Consider the following 16,590-nt stretch of genomic DNA (forward strand, 5'->3'; position numbering starts at 1 on the left):
GGCAATACCTTACAAAGGAGGCCTGAACTCTCAACAAGATTTTTGTCACTGACGTGACCCGGGGATCCCCTCGAGACAAACATGACCACACCTTGAGGAGCAACACCTATCACATATTTAAGCTCATTCACCGTGGACTGAGCTGGCACAGTCAGTGCTGTAGATGCAACCTCTTGATTCACATCCACACTGAGAGCTTTTTCCAGAGACACCCTAAAGCAGTCAATGATCACTGCACAGTCTGGGTACGTGCAACGCAAAGCTGCAGGTAGGTTTTTTCTGAGCTCCGCTCTGGATGGCCAAAACACAGCAGTGGGCACGAGGGTGGTGAACATTATGTTAATAATCCGATGGACAGTCCTGGTCACAGTGGCAACCTTGACCCCAAAACGATAGGCCAAGTCTTGGTTTTTAAGATCAAGCCTGAGTCGCATTAACGTCAAGAGCAGTTGCTGGAATTTTGAAAGTTTTGCATTTTTGTCTCCTTTCATGTGTGGCACGAGAAGCAACATGACAGTCTCAAACACAAAGTAGTTCGGCAGTCCCGTATAGAAGCGAACCTTTTCTGGATCATTTCTGAATGACGCCTCTGTGAGAGACATCTTTTCTATCGATTCCCTCAACTCCGTGTTCTCTTTCTTAAGAGCCTCGAGACTGGACTCATAGTCGGGGGGAATGTTTTTGACTGGGCTTCCCTTTTGGTTTACATCCGTCAGTGGGATTTCTTCTTCTACATCTTCTTCAGTCTTATCATCCTCTTCATCACAGCTGCTTAATGAAGAAGAAACACTTTCTGGCTCTTCTTGACTTCTAGTCTGGCCACGGTCCTCCAAGAAACGTCCTTGTCCTTGCAGGAAGAGCAAAGCATTGGCTGCCTCCACTTGTGCCTCTTGTTTATCATACATTTCACAGGCACTTGCTTCCTTCATGTTTGGTGACAGTGGCGCTGAAGTGAAAACGGAAGGAACATAGTCTGGGGATCTAGGATTTTTTACTTGTTTTCCTGTAAACACAACAAGAATACATTTATTTCTAAATCATACAGGCCTATCCAAAAAAATAACAGAAAAAAAATAGTCTGAAAAATAAGCACACGTCATTCTTACGGTCAAAAACATTCACAAAAAAATACAGAGCAATCGGGCACGATGAAGTACATCTTTGAGATAATTATGATAATTATATATAAGCAATCATGTCCGGAAATACTCTAACAAGCAACTTCGGGATACACAGCCCTTTATATATTTATACAGTCATCTAGTGGTTTCATCATGGTATTACATATGATTTTCTTTATTTCTTCCACCAGGTGGCACCAATCTGCTACCCATATATTGGATTTTAAACACCTTTGCTCAATGTTTTGACCGCCGAGGTGTGACCCTTTAAGTGTGCAAAACCAAAAAGTTAATTTAAAGCCAAATAGGCATCGTGCAGTTTAACATTAAACCCAAACCCCAAAGTGTATAATAACGATGACGTTAAGATGAAGAGGAAACACTTTCTGGCTTTCAGACCCGTTATGGTACATCAGCAAGGTGCGTTACAAACATCAAAAAATGTTTCCCCGCTCTACTAGAGATATTTACATTCAACCCAGAGATGAGCATTGCTTTTAAAAGATTCCTGCTAAAACCAAACCCATGCAGTACCCATGACATCTGATTTACACATACCCGAAATAAAGTGAGTGCTGCAGAGTCTGCTGCCCTCGTTGGGCACCCACCCTTCACGATTCACAGCAGTGATCCAGCGCTGCTTCCGCTCCGGGTCGCGAGGGAACCTGTAGAAGGATAATGTGGTCCCAGGAGTCCTCCTGTTCCGACAACCGGCCACTACGCACGTGTGAACCATAATAAGGCCACCAAATTTGTGGACGTATTTGCCTTTCTTCCCTAGTAATATTTACAGTCTGACTCCCAAAATGGCGGTGGGGTAGTAGGCGACGCGGATGTGTCGTCATCTCACTGGCCGTCGTCGGTTGGCTGTGATTGGCGCCATGCAGTGATGATATCATCTCACCGCGCCGCGCCCGCTCATTAACAGGCGTTGAGAACAGCGACTCATCACTTGTTTTCTAACAATACTCGATAAAATGGCTGTAGAATCAAGGGTCACGCAAGAGGAAATCAAAAAAGAGCCAGAAAAGCCAGTGGACAGAGAGAAGGTTTGGTTTTCGTTACATCTGTTCCTCATTTGCGCAAATAATCTGCTCGTGGACGCGTCTTGCAATGCTAAGCTAATTTGTAAACGTAACTAACATTAGTAAAAATTTAAGAGTACAGCTAATTATAGGCTACTACAATTATATGGTAACAAAATGCGTAGTTGCATCATAGTATACAAATCATTAATGTAAGTTTGCAGCATAATAATAATAATAATAGTAAAAACGTCTAGAATAGAACGTGTCAATCTAAAACTCATTTCACATTGTCTGCAATATCAATATTGAAGACGTGTTCATGTTCGCCTGAGTTTCGAGGGAGACTGTGATTAATTCTGCATGTTCCCCCCAGACATGTCCTCTTCTTCTCCGAGTTTTCACCACTAATAACGGAAGGCATCATCGCATGGACGAGTTTGCCCGGGGGAACGTACCATCTAGCGAGCTTCAGATTTATACCTGGTAGGTATAAGCTTCGCACGGAATTAAAGTTGAAATAAACTGCATGATCATTTATTGTATCTGCACTGGTTACAGGATGGATGCTAATTTGAAGGAACTGACGAGCCTGGTGAAGGAAGTTTATCCCGAAGCTCGAAAGAAAGGCACACATTTTGGGTTTGCTATAGTATACCCAGACCCCAAACGACAAATGTACAGGTAATCTCTACAGAAGGCTTTTTGTTCTAGCTTGGTCAGTTTCGATTTGTTTGAATAACCCGTCTGGTTTTGTTGTAGGGTTAAAGAGATTGGCAATACGGTTTCGGGACGCAAAGGTGCGGATGACTCCATGACGCTTCAGTCTCAGCGCTTTCAGATCGGAGATTACCTTGACATCGCCATCACTCCGCCTAACCGTGCACCACCTCTCCAAGGACGCATGAGACCCTACTAAAACAAGACTTGCCTGCATTTAAACAAACAGGATGAATGTCTGTCTGGAAATCTGCTTTCCTGTAGAGTTTAGTTCAAACCCTGCCCTTGTTTTTCAGGCAAACCTCGATTTGGTTTGATTAGCTGGTTCAATGTTTAAGCCAGAACTAAACTCTGCAGGAAGGTTGGTCTCCAGCAGCAGGACAGGGCATATCTTGAGCATTGGAGGTTATATAGACATTCTCTTTCATATATTTTGTTCTTCATGGGGTTTTATACCAGGTCTACCTTTTTAGTTTTAGTCCTGTTACCATGATTCCCATAAAATGTTGAATAAATGTTTTTTTTTTTTCCAGTATCTTGTCTTGCGTAAACATTTATAAACTGACTTCATAGGCATAAGCTAAACTTCAACAGAATGACATATATAGATATAGATATAGATATAGATATATATATATATATATATAGATTTTTTACATTATGCAGACCTGCCAACCATCAGCGGGGGGAGGGGGAGTAAACAGTTTACCGTAACTGTTTAGTTAATTTTTGCCATTTAGTTTTTTTTTTTAATGCTATTTTAAAAAAGGAAAAATCTCCTGAACACTGTAGGGCTGTATTTTTTGGCTGATTTGCGGTATACGGTAGCCTCTATATCTCAGTATTTTGTATTTGGATTAAAGTCAATGTAAGCATATAGTCATATTTTATGTGCAGAAAAAAATGGTTAAAATCAAATTACATTGTAACACTGCAATCTAAAAACAAAACTAGTGTTACTAAACTAAGTTACTAAACTAAAAATGAAAATAATAAAAAGCACAGACTAATTGATTAAAAAAGCTATTTTTATTACTTCATTACACTTTACAGTTAGTGCTATCATACAAATACACTTACTTGTAGTTTAAAATTCTACATATGTCACATTTATTGTCCAACTACAAATATTTCAGCAAAATGTATATTTTAGTCAGCGTTACTGCGCTCCTGTTTCATTGAGCGCTGTCTGTTTGGTGCGCATGCGCGCGGCGGCGCTCGTTAATAATGAAGTCTGGAGTTTAGCGGAGAATCGCAAAGCTAAAGCTCATGCACTTCTGACAGCAAAATGGAAATATTTCCATGCATTTTTTTAACAGCACATCTCAAACACATTAAACAGCGCGTCTCTGTCAGCCTCACACGCAGTCTTTCTGTCAGAGCATCTGACGGAGCGAGTCGCATTGAACGGAAACTATAAATTATAGGCTACTAGGAGAGAAATAAAACGCAGAAATTATTTAAATGCAAAAAAAAAAAAAAAAAAAAAACGCTCTGATTGGTTGACCTCTTCATCTTTTTCTGTTGCTTGTTTTGAATACTGCGCATGGACGGGGCATCACTAGATTTTTGTGTAGTTTAGAGTGACAAATCGTACCAGCATACTTTGAGGTCAAAATGCGTACAGGCTGGCAGGTCTGCATTATGGAGCCAAATGTTTGGGTTTTTCAGCATTTCGTCCATCTTGCCTTACTTGCAAACTAGTTTTGAATTGTAGTGTTCCTCACAGATTAAAAAAAAAAAATGAGTTTGAAAAATTGAGACTAAATTAGGATGACTAAAGAATTACATAATATACATAATAATAACTCATTTGTGTAATCAGTACTACTTGCATGACCATCAATGGAATTGTTTTATTAATTCTCTTTATTAAGTATTATGGTCTAAAGTGTCCTTAAAAGTGTTTGCTTTCTTACAATCAAATATAATTCGATATAATCACTTTATGACTACAATCTGCTGTTCTCCTCTTGGTTCCACTTTTTAAAAAAGCCAGGCTTCATGGTCATCAGCCCAGATTCAGTAGTAAATGCTTAAGACTTGCACTGAGTCACAAGCTAAAAGAGAAGGAGGGAAAAAAAAATATTTTTACAACCATATTATCTCCTTTCTATTATTTTCTTTCTTTGACAAGTCACAAGTTGCAATATTGCCATTTCAGAATTACAAGGTAGTGACTCACTTTTAAAATATCCTGAGTGACTGAACTTATATCGGGCATCTCTGGTGTGCATGGCTCTGCAGGGAACTTCACTCTGACTTTTGGAGTTGCGAGGCACCAATCCTGGTTTTCATGCATTGGGACAGGGGTCTGCTTCAGGTCTAACATGTGATCTGCCCCCATCTTCATCCCAGAAGCATCACTAGATGCAGTTTTCTATTCAAAGTTAAAGGAAGGGAAAATGTCAAGTGCATCTCAAATGAAACTACACCAATTTGTTTCTAAGGTTGAGCATCAAATCTAGGGTATAATACTATTTTAACGATTAAAAGATCAAAATATGATTACTTACGAAAGCAATAGATCTCCCAAGAAGGGACTGCAGAGATGGCATCTCAGGTATGGCCTCATCCTCATAACGCAGCAGTTTTGGCATCTCTGGAGCATCAAATGAAGGAGCTCTGTTTGTGTTTGAGAGATCTGCTAGGGGAAAGCTGCCCTCCTGTGAAGCCCTGTGTCTGTCGATTTCTCCCTGCCCATCGTTCTTTGAAACGGTAATCGCAGTGAATGAGTGAAACCATTACGCATTTTAAATGATATTATATGTGATTATGGTTAAATATAATACTAGTCATGTTTATTGTGGTAGATTTTTACATGTTAGTAACTAAAGTAATGAGTTCAGGAGCGCATCACACCTTTTTTATAAGCTTGCTGACAAAAGGAGTTTCAAATGCAGGGAGCTCTGGTGTAGAGGGGCAGTTATTAGGGCGAGGAGGAGAATCAAGGTCATTCTTTCTTTTCAGCGGTGGAGAGGATGGGACACAGTGTTTCTCAATCTTAAATCCTGGGGTGCAAAACACAGGAGGCTCTGGGGATTCCAGACTCTCTGGAATATTTAAACATAACAATGCAAATCAAAAAAGGGAAGCTTGGAAAAATAAATGCATTTTTTGTAACATATCGTTAACGCACAAATGTAACCACACATTCAGGGTTACAGGAACTAAATGTTATACTGTTAAGAAACAATTATTTAAAACTCCAAACAGGTTGATAACTTTTCATAATATTAAGAAAACAACACTCAGTATTATTTACCGTTGGCAACACCTTTGTTAGGCCCAGAAGACAAAGTGGGGAAAACATGAGAGGGTTTCTGACCATCCTCTGTTCTTTCACTGTGAAAGACCCAACACACATATTATGTGCTAAATATACATACATAAAAAATAAAAATTAATCAGCAAGCATGCAATAAATTGACAGTAAAACATTTATAATGTTTCAAAAGTTCTGAAGAAGGATTGTTTCTTGAGCAACAAAACAGTATATTCTGAAGGATCATGTGACACTGTAGACTAGAATAATACATGCTGAAAATTCAGCATTGCCATAAACAGGAATAAATTAATAAATGAAATTAAACTAAATTCACAACATTACTGTTTTCACTGTATCTTTGATCAAATAAATGCAGTCTTGGTGAGTGCAAGTCTTTTCATGTGGAGAGCTGTTAAATTACATCACACAAAAATCAAATAAATGAGTTTCAAATAATATAACTTCACTTTCAAAAATAAATGCAAAATGTGAGTAGTAAAGTCTCTTACTCCTAAAGATGCAAATGTAAAATGCTGTTTTGTGTAAGCAGCATTAAATTTACCTTATTATACAAAATTTTGTGAATAAAAAAAAAAAAGCATGTTTGGAAAGTGGCATATTTAGTCTTTTCTGAAGCAAAGCATGCTTGTGATGTGATATTCACACCTAGACATAGTAAGCAGCATACCTGTTGGTCTTGGGTGGTTTCTTGTTGAACAAATCCATGGTAAAGTCATTGTTCCAGCACGTGGTGTACTCAGAGATGCCAAAGTCCTCTAGTCGTGGGGTCGGAGCATCCTCCTCCATACGCAGAGAGCACTTGGGTGTCTTTGGCTGCGGTGGATGCATGTTCATGACAAATGGTGGTGGTGACAGAGCCACAGCTGGGACAGGAGCAGCACTGTGGGGTGGCTCTGCTTCACCAAGCACTCTTTGGAACTGGAGTGCAGACAGACCAAAATCTGAGAGCTTTGGGGTCCGCAGCTGGTCGACGGGTGGTTGCATCTTTTCTGGTGTCTCAGGCTGCTGAGCCTCTTCACAAATCCCTTGTCCCATCGCTTCATCTTCATCTCCTGCATCCAACCTTTCAGCATCTTTTGTACCATTCATCTCTAGAATAGTGAGCAAATAAAAAAACATTTTCAATCCCAGCAAATCTTCAATTACACCGCGTTCCAAATTATTATGCAAGTGACACATCAATAGGATTTCGGTACAGTAAAGAGTCAGATTTTTGTTTGTGTTGTTTTTCACATCTTTTTAGATAACTGGTATCAATCTCAGACAGGTTTGATCAATAGTTTGCCAGGTCTTCTTAGGCAAATGGAAACCCTACTTAAAGAGGTTGTTCCACATTATTAAGCAAGTCACAGTTCTCATGAAATATGGTGAGGAAGAAAGATCTACAGCCACTGTGCAGGTTTCTCTTTGTGAGGTTTGGTTAGCAGTGACTGAAACGCAGTCTGCATGGAGAGGATCTTGAGACTCCAGTAGCTTCAAACACCTGTCTGCTGCTCAGCACTGGCTTTTTTACAGCTGGCATTACAATACAGTTCATTTGCTTGACAGAAACTTTCCTTAATAAATCTTAATCTGACCAAGATCTTCTGTGCTCCAAGTCACTCACAAATCTTTTGACAGTTCACTAATTTCTATTTGCTTTTAGGGAAATATTGTTTGTTTTGATGCCTTTTGCAAGACATTACATTGTTTCATACTTTTAATCTTCACAAAGATCTTTCTTCCTCACCATATTTCATGAGAACTTGCTTAATAATGTGGAACAACATCTTTAAATAGGGTTTCCATTTACCTAAGAAGACCTGGCAAACTATTGACCAAACCTGTCTGAGATTGATACCAGTTATCTAAAAACATGAGAAAAACAACACAAACAAAAATCTGACTCTTTATTGTACTGAAATCCTATTGATATGTCACTTGCATAATAATTTGGAACGCAGTGTAGAGACAATAAATACAAAAGCCAAGCAGAGGCAGCAGGATGTTAACTTTCTCAAACGTAATAAACTTTTACCTGCATTTCCCTGTCTTGCGGTTCGTGGTCTGTAGCCGTACTTCTCATAGTGTTTCTTCAGCCTGTCAATGTCTTCTGTGGTTCTCTGCTTCAGCACCAAGCATCTTCTCACAAAGTTCCTCATTTCAGTACTGGCTGCATCATGTGTAGCCACCTGATTTTGAACTTCCCGCTGCACATGATTTTGTGTTAAATGAAGCCCATATTTAAAAACAAAGTGAAATCATGAACCATAACTAAACACACACATACCTTCAATGCTCTGACTTCAGAGTGCAGCTGGTACAGAGCCTGAGCCCCAGACTCTTCATCCTCTGAAGAACACAGATCACACACACCGGTCAACACAGGCATACTTATGACCTGATCATTTCATTAGTAACTATAAAATATTTCCTGGCAACTTACCATCGTCGTCTTGAGGGTTCTGACTTGCGTGAAGGAGACTGTTGCTTTCAGTCTCCAGATAAACAGTCAGTTTCCGCAGCTTTGCAAAGAAACGCTCTGAAGGATTCATTCTCAACGCCCCTGCTGTTTTCCAACCTGAAATAACAGTGAGTAATTAGTAATAATAAGAAAATGTAATATTAAATTATTACATATGATATTACCATATAATATACAAGCATAATACTTGTAATCCTCTTTTCTACAGCCATATAAACAATCAACGTTAACTGTTTTGGACTCTCCAGCTTATATGGAAAGTGTACAATAACAAGTAAATGATCACAATAACAAAAACAATGAAGATACTGTCTTGAGCACATTCAGTTCAGCAGAAATCGCCTTATACCTAAATAAAGTTACTGTGGTTTTATCAAAATTAGATTCAGACAACGACACACAAACTCCTCTGAACTCTTCTTTCAAATTTCGCGGCACATCCGGGTTGGTTTTGTCTGACTCGTTAGACTTGACGAAAATCCAAACACCGTTCGGCTCATTACTGCCACCTGTCGTTCTGTGCAGTCATTTCGTGCTCGGTGCTCTTCCAGTCCTTGACCGTAGGCTACTCATTTTCGAAGCAGTTAACATTTATGTCCTGCAAGTTTCCGAAAGAAGAATTGGTTTCAGCATATTTATTTATTTTTATTATGTTTTGCCCTTGTGATTAACAGATCTCTGTGTTTATCTTTCTGTAACAATATTAAAAATACTACCCAAATACAAACAATTAATGCAAATAGTTTTCTTTGAATAATCGCTTAGTTACAGTAACTGATTTTTTGTGTACTTATTATTTAGGATTTATTATTGTGTGACCTATGACCTACCCCTCAGTTAAGAAGCACAAAGCACAATAAAATTCATCCTTTAAAGTGTCCCAGAATTCAAGGAGCTTTAGGCAGGCTACTGCCGCTTTTATTTGCCCCTACACTGTAAAAAATGTGGAGTAGGATTTACTTGAAAAAACTTTGCTAATTTTTTTCACTCAGAAAAGGCTAGTAAATTTACAAACATTTGCCAAGTAAAAGCCTAAACATAATTATTAGTAGGTTTAATTAGACATATTTAAGTTAAATTTACTTGGAAATTCCCAGTTAATTTTGTTGACTCTTTGTTTGTAAATTTTACATCATGTAATGCTTATCACTGTAAAAAAGTGTACAATTTTTTCCTTCTTTTGCACTCATATATTTTAAGTAAAACTCAAACATTGAATTAAATAAAATCTGCAAGTTTACACAATTTACTTTAACAAGGCAACACTTGAAAACCACCATTCTACTACAACATGTGATTCACTTGCAAACATGCAAGTAAGCATGTAGACAGGCTGTTATCCTTTTAAGATAATATGCCTACTCAATAAAATGAATAGTCAAATGAACACAGAGACCTCAAAACTTGGTACAACACACACAATGACGGTAACAATCAGTGAATAGTGTTTGAGTATGAATGGGTCATTTTGAGTAGAAAATGAACTCCAGGTCTCACAAAACAGTATGTTACTAAAACAAACAACAACTAACAACTAAACTAAACAACTAACAACAAAAGCAACCATAAAACAGTGTACATTTTTAATTATTTATGCCCCACTGCATGATGGGAAATATGGGATCATAACTTTGATATTTACTTAAAGAATCCTTGTAAACATAACAAACGGTTCTAAGTAAAATATACTTGAGTTTTTTAACTTTAATTTCTACTTAGGCAGTTCCATTTGAATTTACTTATGTATTTAAGTAAAATAAATAAAAACGAAACCTCAAGTAGCTTATTGAATAGTAAATAGTATTTGTTTGTAAAATTTACTTAAATTAATCCATCAAAATCTACAAACTCAAAAAATAACCTAAAACATTACAAATTTAGCACAATAGTCATGACAGGATCTCCTCAGTGTTCTGCTTCGTGTTCTGCATTCCTCAGTGGTACAGATTTCTTTTAAGTTAGGCTACGTTTCCGATTCCTTCTGATTATTAACCAAATGAACTGAATGTTTCCATTCATTAAAAAACTTGAATAATAAATAGTGGAGTTCAAATTAGTAGAGTAAAAAAAAGATATATAGAGTTCAAATTAAAGGACTGAACATGTTTTAAAGATTTTTTTTATTAATGCATGTTTTATATGTCCATGACAGAGTATAGCGACTTTGTCTGGCCTATTTATTTCTCTAAATCTGCAAGAGTATCTTATCAGCATATCAACACTGGTGGTGGACGAGGAGATACCCCCTGACAATGTAAAGTGCTTTGAGTGCCTAGAAAAGCAGAAAAGTGCTATGTAAATGTAATTAATTATTATTATTATTATTAACATATATGTGACTAATGAAACTTTCTCTTTGAAGGATTACAGAGAATGGGAATGACCTGATTTCTGAATGTGAATTAACTCATGGACAGCTAAGAGAAAACACTGTTATCAAACTCCTGTCACTGTTGATTTACAGTATAGACCCAATTTAAACACGGTCACATATTACCCTTGAAAATAAAGAAGAACAGTGCATTTTTGTTGTATTCAGAGAAGAAAAAACAAATTGCATGATCTTCACAAAAAGTTTTCAGAATAAAAAACAAGAACAAACTTCACTGTTTATTCAGGAATATTTTATTAACATCTTTTTAAAATACGACTTTTATAAACATGTAACTTTTTTTTAAAACAGAGCTACAATTATCTCTACAACCTTTGGGTCATTTTATGAAACAGCAGATTTGACCCTTTCACCCCAAAATACATTTTTTTTTTAATGTAAATTATGGTGAGTTTTTCTAGGCTCCAACAGAATTTGTACATCAACTGTGCTGATTTCTGGAAATAATCTGCTGATTTTTGTGGGACATATTTAACGTAAAACTGAACTCAGCACACTATTTGAAAGCACTAACATATTAGCCAAAACATTAAACATATTTTCTGTTTTAAACAAGGCTTCTCTGATAGAAACCTACAGTACAATGAGGACCTGGTCAGATAAAATGAATGCCCTCTACAGGAAAATGAAGGCCACCAGTGGGTGCTGTTCTGGATACTTCAGAGGAAGACATAGGAAGACGTAAAGAGGCATGGTTATGTGACGTAAGAGCACTGGTTATGCGTATCCTCCTGTGGGCGCTTGGAAAGGGAGGGAGTAGAGAAGCTGGAGAAGGTGGCCTACAAATCAGTCTAAAATCATCCTATCAGTATTCTCAGAGGAATCCCATTCCAATGCGGTTGCCAAGTCATACCTTATTTGCTATACAAAGTCCATTTTCAGACAGCTTGTTATACACTGTAGAACAAGGGAATACTTAAGCCCACATCCACCAGCTGGAACAGAATATTCCAAAACCACATCTGGAAATCTATGCCAATATAGAGCAAGTAAATGCCAAGTAAAGCAAAGCTGGCAAATCAAAAGCAGGCAAAGTGCATGCTTAGGAAGCTGCAGGAGGGGATTAATGCAAGTGTAGCCATCTATCAATTAAGATAGACATGCAAAATAGAGATCAAAATGTATTAAGCTCTTGCATGTTATATTTTTAAAAATATTTTTTCCCTATCTTACCTAACATAACTCTAAAGTGTATATAATAAACACATTCAAAATTTGGGGGTAAGTTAGATTTTTTTAAATAAATTGATACATTTATAATTCAAAAGTACTAGTAAATAACTAGCTAGTAAAGAAGAAAGTATTTAGAATGAAACAAAATCTCTATTTCACATAAAGGCTGTTCTTCGTTAAAGAATCTAGAAAAGATATATAATGGTTTCCAGTAAAACTGTCAAATCAACTAAGTTGTCATTGATAGAACTAAAACTTACTTTCTCAACATAACAAAATGTCTTTATCCTGTTGAATTGTCTCCAGGTCCCTTCTGATGTCTGGATAGTCCTTCAGAACAGAATGAAAGGAGTCCACCGACAAGGAAAAAAGCTGACAGATAGTCAGAGCTTGTACTGTGGCCAAACACCTTCCTTTTGTTAGGAGACATGCCTCTGGAAAAGGGAAGGAAAGACATTATTTAAAGGGATAGTTTACCCAAAAATGAAAATTCGTTCAGCCATTGACTTTGATTGGTATCTTTCCATACTATGGAAGTCAATGGCTACTGTCAAATGATGCGTTACACATATTATTCAAAAAATCTTCTTTTGTGTTCAACAGAAGAAAGAAACTGAAACAGATTTGAAACAACTTGAGGGTGAGTAAATAATGACAGAATTTTTGGGTGAACTATCCCTTTAACACAGCTAACTAATAAATAGTTTCAAGACATGAGTATCACAAACAACACATAGTCTATACAGACATTGAACTGCCAAAAAAAACATGACTCGAGTCAAACCTCCAAAGCAGTCTCCATCACACAGTTCCCTCTGGAAAAACTCATTCTCCACAAGGACCTGCCCGTGCTCGATGAAGAACATGCGGTCACCAGGAATGTTCTGGCGGATGATGATGTCACCCTCCTGGTAGACCTCATACTGCAGCTCCAGAAGAACGGCATTGATGAAGTTTATATCACAGTTCCGGAAAAAGGGAACTTTTCTCACATGGGCCGAGCACATGGACATCAGAATTTCCTAACAAATCCATCCGAACAATCAATGAACTATAAAAATACTGCATTATGGTTAAAAACAAGAGCCAAACATCTTGTAAAATAATAATTTCTGTGAATATCTGTTCCTAAAGTGAGCAGTACCTCTCTGAGAGATGAAGACACCCACTTCAGGACATCCTTCTCATCATACCATTTTCCTGCGTAACGAGCCTGAAAGAAGTTGTTGATGCGCATACGAAGGGCTTTGGGAAGCTTCATGAAAGTCATATAATCTTCCATATGATTCATCTATGTAAAAACAAACACACAAGGGAACAGAAAATGTGAATGACACCCCCAATCAAAATCTAATATGCTGTTTTAGCAATATATTTGTTTTCCTTGCACCTTATTCTTGTATGCTCTTGCTGTTATGTCCACATCAGTCATCATTGCAGCAGTGTTGGCGACCATCACTGTGTACATGAGGGCTCCAGACACAATGCTAGTCATGACAATCCAAAGCTCAGCCTCATCTATAAAAAAAAAGAAAAAAATCAGGTATTAAAAGAAGTAGCAGTTGTGCTTCATGATTGCTGTGGTATAAAATGAACATTCGGCTAAATCAGCTGATCAAAAGTATACTCCTTGCTTGTGGGTGTTTCTGAGGAACCGTATGATATTGCAGTCATATGAGAGAGGGCCCGAAAGACTCCAAAAGAGTACTTCTCTCCCACTGTGGCATTCTGACAAATTACATAAGACAAAGCATTGACATTAATACAATATTTTATACATTAAAACCATAAAACAACAAATATTACACACTTTCTCTAATACAGACTCAGAAAAAAGGTACAAAAGTTGTCAATAGGGCACTACCTTTTGAAAAGGTACAATTTGTATTTTATTTAACCCTAAAGGGTGCATATTGGTACCTTAAAAGTACATATTAGTCCATATATGGTACATATTAGTACATTTTGGACCTTTTTTTAAAAAGTGTAATTAATTATAATAGGTTAAACGTAGTATCACAGAGAAGACACACACAGTTATTAATAGGAGTGAAAATGACCTAAGAGGATTTCAGTATTATTATTGCTGTAATATTGTTACAGTGCCCAGCTTCAGAAAAATATACAAGTAAGACGTCAGACTACTTTCTAGAACATAATCTAATGTAATGACATTTCCATAAACGTGGGAATGCTGTTTATGTGAATATGCTGCTCACACACTTACCATTAGATTCTCTCTTCTAACCCAGCAGTCTGAGGGAAACTCCTTAAGCATAGGCACAAAATACTGAATACAGCCATTCCAGTGGCACAGCAGGAAAATCATCATAAATAATGACAAGATTCTTAGGAACACCCTCACCACCTCCAAGTTGGCATTTGAAACCTAAGGGTAGAGATTCAATATAAAAATCAAAAGCATTATTCAAATAATTTTTCTGAATGATGATTAAACTGATATTCAGTGTTGTCTCATTAAGATAAGAACAGTTTCACATTCAAGCAATTCATTACTTACTCTCTCCACCTCATTAAAAAACCTAACAAGCCTTGACACACGCAACAGGCGGACGAGACTGAGGATTCTCACAAACATCAAGATGCGCATCATTTTGCTGGCTCTGGATGAGGGAGAGTCACTGTGGTATTGTAGGTCCTGTCATAACAATGGCACAAAACATTTTTTCCTTATTGAGCTTTGTAATTTCAATACACCCAAAAGATTTTGCAGAAAAAGACACATTACCGCAATAAGTAGTATGTAACCAACTGGGAGTGCTGCCACCATATCAGGTATAAACCAGCTTTTTAAATACTGTTGTCGAATGCTTTTCAAATCCAGAATGGCTCCCTGTGTAACATACAGAAAGATTCATTGGAGAAGTTTAAGCAATGTGATATTTGTGATGTCTAGAGCTGATCCTTACCTCACTGTCCTCATTAATGATCCCCATGCGAAAGTTAAGCCCCACGTCAATCAGGAACAGAGTGTCAGAGAACACATTAAAACCCTCCCAACCTACTCCACTGTTGCCATCTAGAAAGGCAATCTCCATTGGAATGCCAATTAGATTGAGAAATGTTATGACCACCATACACATGATGTAATAACTCCTGCATAAATAAAGACATGAGTTAGACATATTTTTAAAAGATGGCATTTTTGCATGACAGTCCTTTTCAAAACTCATGAGTATTTTTTCTATTTTATTTTATAACATATTTTATTTTAATCATTATTGTATTTCATTTCTGTTTTTTAAATTTTATTTTGTTTAATATTTTAATTAAAAGGTATAAAATAAGGTAAAATGTATTTTTCAAAAAATACTAAATAAAAACACCAAGACAGATTACATTACCTTAAACGACTGAAGGGATGGATGACCAACACACCTCCCTCTTTCTGTCTAACGCACTCCTTCTCCACAGCAATCTCACTGCCGTAGACATACAGCGAGCGTCTGTTCAACTGCGGCAGCAGTAGGTTTTTCCACCCGCTCCAACTGAAGCGGCTGTGATTCTCAGGTGTGAGATGCTGCATTTCCAGGCCCTGACTAAGCAGTGTGATCACCGAAGCACCTCTAACATCTCTCACTGTGCCTCTCTGACAACTTTATTTCTGGACTTTCTTTTATGCTGACTATTTAATCCACTCTTCGTCTTCACGCTCGCTCTCTTGCTTTCTCTCTCTCACACGTGCACATGTACAGCCGCAGAGTAATTTTCCATCACAGTTCTCTGGCTCGGTCCAGAATGGAGAAGGAGATAAGTTCCAGACTTTCCATTCTTTCCCCTCTGTCAAACTAACTATTGTCTCATCAACTATTCAGTATCTCTGCCTCGCGCTCACATCAGTTCAGCTCATCTGGACTGTGGGGCGGTTCTTTGACACAAGGTGGTTTTGAATATCACAACCATTGTCATCTGAACAGATGGTTCTGATAGAATGGGACCCAAGGCTGACAATGGGAGGTGATAGAATTACTTACACTCTTATTGTGTGTAAATGACTGTACTGATATGACAAAGAGATTCTTTCTAATGAACACACAAGAGTGCACAGATAATTTTGCTATTTCAGAAAGAGACAGCATACAGGCAGACACACTCTGTCAGTTTAAATCTAGATCAAAGACCCATCTCTTTAACCTGGCTTACACATGACACATTTCTATTACTCAAATCCATTAAAGGATTGTTAGGCTGGATTAATTAGGTCAGCTGGAACTGGGAACGCTTCCAGTAACACACAATGTACTTGTTACATCATAAGAAGAATGGCATCTATGCTAATATTAGTCTGTTTTTTTCTTATTCAGAGGTCACCATAGCAACAAGATCCAGTCCGTATCCAGATGGTGAATCAGCACCTAGAGACGACCTCTAGAGCTCTGAATTTC

At 37.6% G+C, this 16,590-nt stretch overlaps 3 protein-coding genes across 6 annotated transcripts; 1 reads left to right on the top strand and 2 right to left on the bottom strand.

Moving 5' to 3' along the window:
- The first annotated feature begins 2,008 nt into the window (after positions 1 to 2,008).
- On the top strand, positions 2,009 to 3,401 carry LOC109052446 (Sin3A-associated protein). Its single transcript, XM_019069893.2, has 4 exons — positions 2,009 to 2,170; positions 2,523 to 2,632; positions 2,708 to 2,830; positions 2,909 to 3,401. Exons 1-4 carry the CDS (start codon positions 2,099 to 2,101, stop codon positions 3,063 to 3,065), a joined length of 462 nt encoding a protein of 153 aa, XP_018925438.2. The 5' UTR covers positions 2,009 to 2,098; the 3' UTR covers positions 3,066 to 3,401.
- A 1,454-nt stretch (positions 3,402 to 4,855) lies between these two features.
- On the bottom strand, positions 4,856 to 9,123 carry ska3 (spindle and kinetochore associated complex subunit 3). 3 transcript variants are annotated; one of them, XM_042731364.1, is made up of 10 exons: positions 8,969 to 9,123; positions 8,581 to 8,715; positions 8,425 to 8,486; positions 8,173 to 8,344; positions 6,823 to 7,246; positions 6,132 to 6,211; positions 5,729 to 5,919; positions 5,383 to 5,574; positions 5,052 to 5,246; positions 4,856 to 4,926 (listed from the first exon to the last, which is right to left on the bottom strand). In XM_042731364.1, the coding sequence occupies exons 2-10, from the start codon at positions 8,687 to 8,689 to the stop codon at positions 4,903 to 4,905; spliced, it is 1,449 nt and encodes a 482-aa protein (XP_042587298.1). In that variant the 5' UTR covers positions 8,690 to 8,715; positions 8,969 to 9,123; the 3' UTR covers positions 4,856 to 4,902. The 3 variants fall into 3 exon arrangements, with proteins under 3 accessions (XP_042587298.1, XP_042587297.1, XP_042587299.1); XM_042731363.1 differs by lacking the exon at positions 8,969 to 9,123 and adding an exon at positions 8,807 to 8,952; XM_042731365.1 differs by lacking the exon at positions 8,969 to 9,123 and adding an exon at positions 8,784 to 8,943.
- Positions 9,124 to 11,247: 2,124 nt separating this feature from the next.
- On the bottom strand, positions 11,248 to 16,041 carry hcn5 (hyperpolarization activated cyclic nucleotide-gated potassium channel 5). 2 transcript variants are annotated; one of them, XM_019069904.2, is made up of 9 exons: positions 15,550 to 16,041; positions 15,115 to 15,301; positions 14,934 to 15,038; positions 14,706 to 14,843; positions 14,412 to 14,573; positions 13,575 to 13,912; positions 13,329 to 13,475; positions 12,969 to 13,206; positions 11,248 to 12,618 (listed from the first exon to the last, which is right to left on the bottom strand). In XM_019069904.2, the coding sequence occupies exons 6-9, from the start codon at positions 13,677 to 13,679 to the stop codon at positions 12,449 to 12,451; spliced, it is 660 nt and encodes a 219-aa protein (XP_018925449.1). In that variant the 5' UTR covers positions 13,680 to 13,912; positions 14,412 to 14,573; positions 14,706 to 14,843; positions 14,934 to 15,038; positions 15,115 to 15,301; positions 15,550 to 16,041; the 3' UTR covers positions 11,248 to 12,448. The 2 variants fall into 2 exon arrangements, with proteins under 2 accessions (XP_018925449.1, XP_042587300.1); XM_042731366.1 differs by having other exon boundaries at positions 15,550 to 16,040.
- Between the last annotated feature and the right edge of the window lie 549 nt (positions 16,042 to 16,590).

Source organism: Cyprinus carpio, chromosome B9 (assembly GCF_018340385.1).
Source record: "Cyprinus carpio isolate SPL01 chromosome B9, ASM1834038v1, whole genome shotgun sequence".
Classification (NCBI taxonomy): Eukaryota; Metazoa; Chordata; class Actinopteri; order Cypriniformes; family Cyprinidae; genus Cyprinus; species Cyprinus carpio.

What these genes read in the sequence shown, in the direction of transcription:
- LOC109052446 (XM_019069893.2), top strand. Translation starts at nt 2,099, where the DNA reads ATGGCTGTAGAATCAAGGGTCACGCAAGAGGAAATCAAAAAAGAGCCA. An exon ending in AGCCAGTGGACAGAGAGAAG is followed by an intron (nt 2,171 to 2,522) that starts GTTTGGTTTTCG and finishes TGTTCCCCCCAG; the next exon opens with ACATGTCCTCTTCTTCTCCG. An exon ending in CCCAAACGACAAATGTACAG is followed by an intron (nt 2,831 to 2,908) that starts GTAATCTCTACA and finishes GTTTTGTTGTAG; the next exon opens with GGTTAAAGAGATTGGCAATA.
- ska3 (XM_042731363.1), bottom strand. Translation starts at nt 8,942, where the DNA reads ATGTGCTCAAGACAGTATCTTCATTGTTTTTGTTATTGTGATCATTTA. An exon ending in TGTAGAAAAGAGGATTACAA is followed by an intron (nt 8,716 to 8,806) that starts GTATTATGCTTG and finishes CTGTTATTTCAG; the next exon opens with GTTGGAAAACAGCAGGGGCG. An exon ending in TCACTCAGGATATTTTAAAA is followed by an intron (nt 4,927 to 5,051) that starts GTGAGTCACTAC and finishes CTTCTCTTTTAG; the next exon opens with CTTGTGACTCAGTGCAAGTC.
- hcn5 (XM_042731366.1), bottom strand. Translation starts at nt 15,731, where the DNA reads ATGCAGCATCTCACACCTGAGAATCACAGCCGCTTCAGTTGGAGCGGG. An exon ending in CATCCCTTCAGTCGTTTAAG is followed by an intron (nt 15,302 to 15,549) that starts GTAATGTAATCT and finishes TTATTTATGCAG; the next exon opens with GAGTTATTACATCATGTGTA. An exon ending in TTAGAAGAGAGAATCTAATG is followed by an intron (nt 13,913 to 14,411) that starts GTAAGTGTGTGA and finishes GTAATTTGTCAG; the next exon opens with AATGCCACAGTGGGAGAGAA.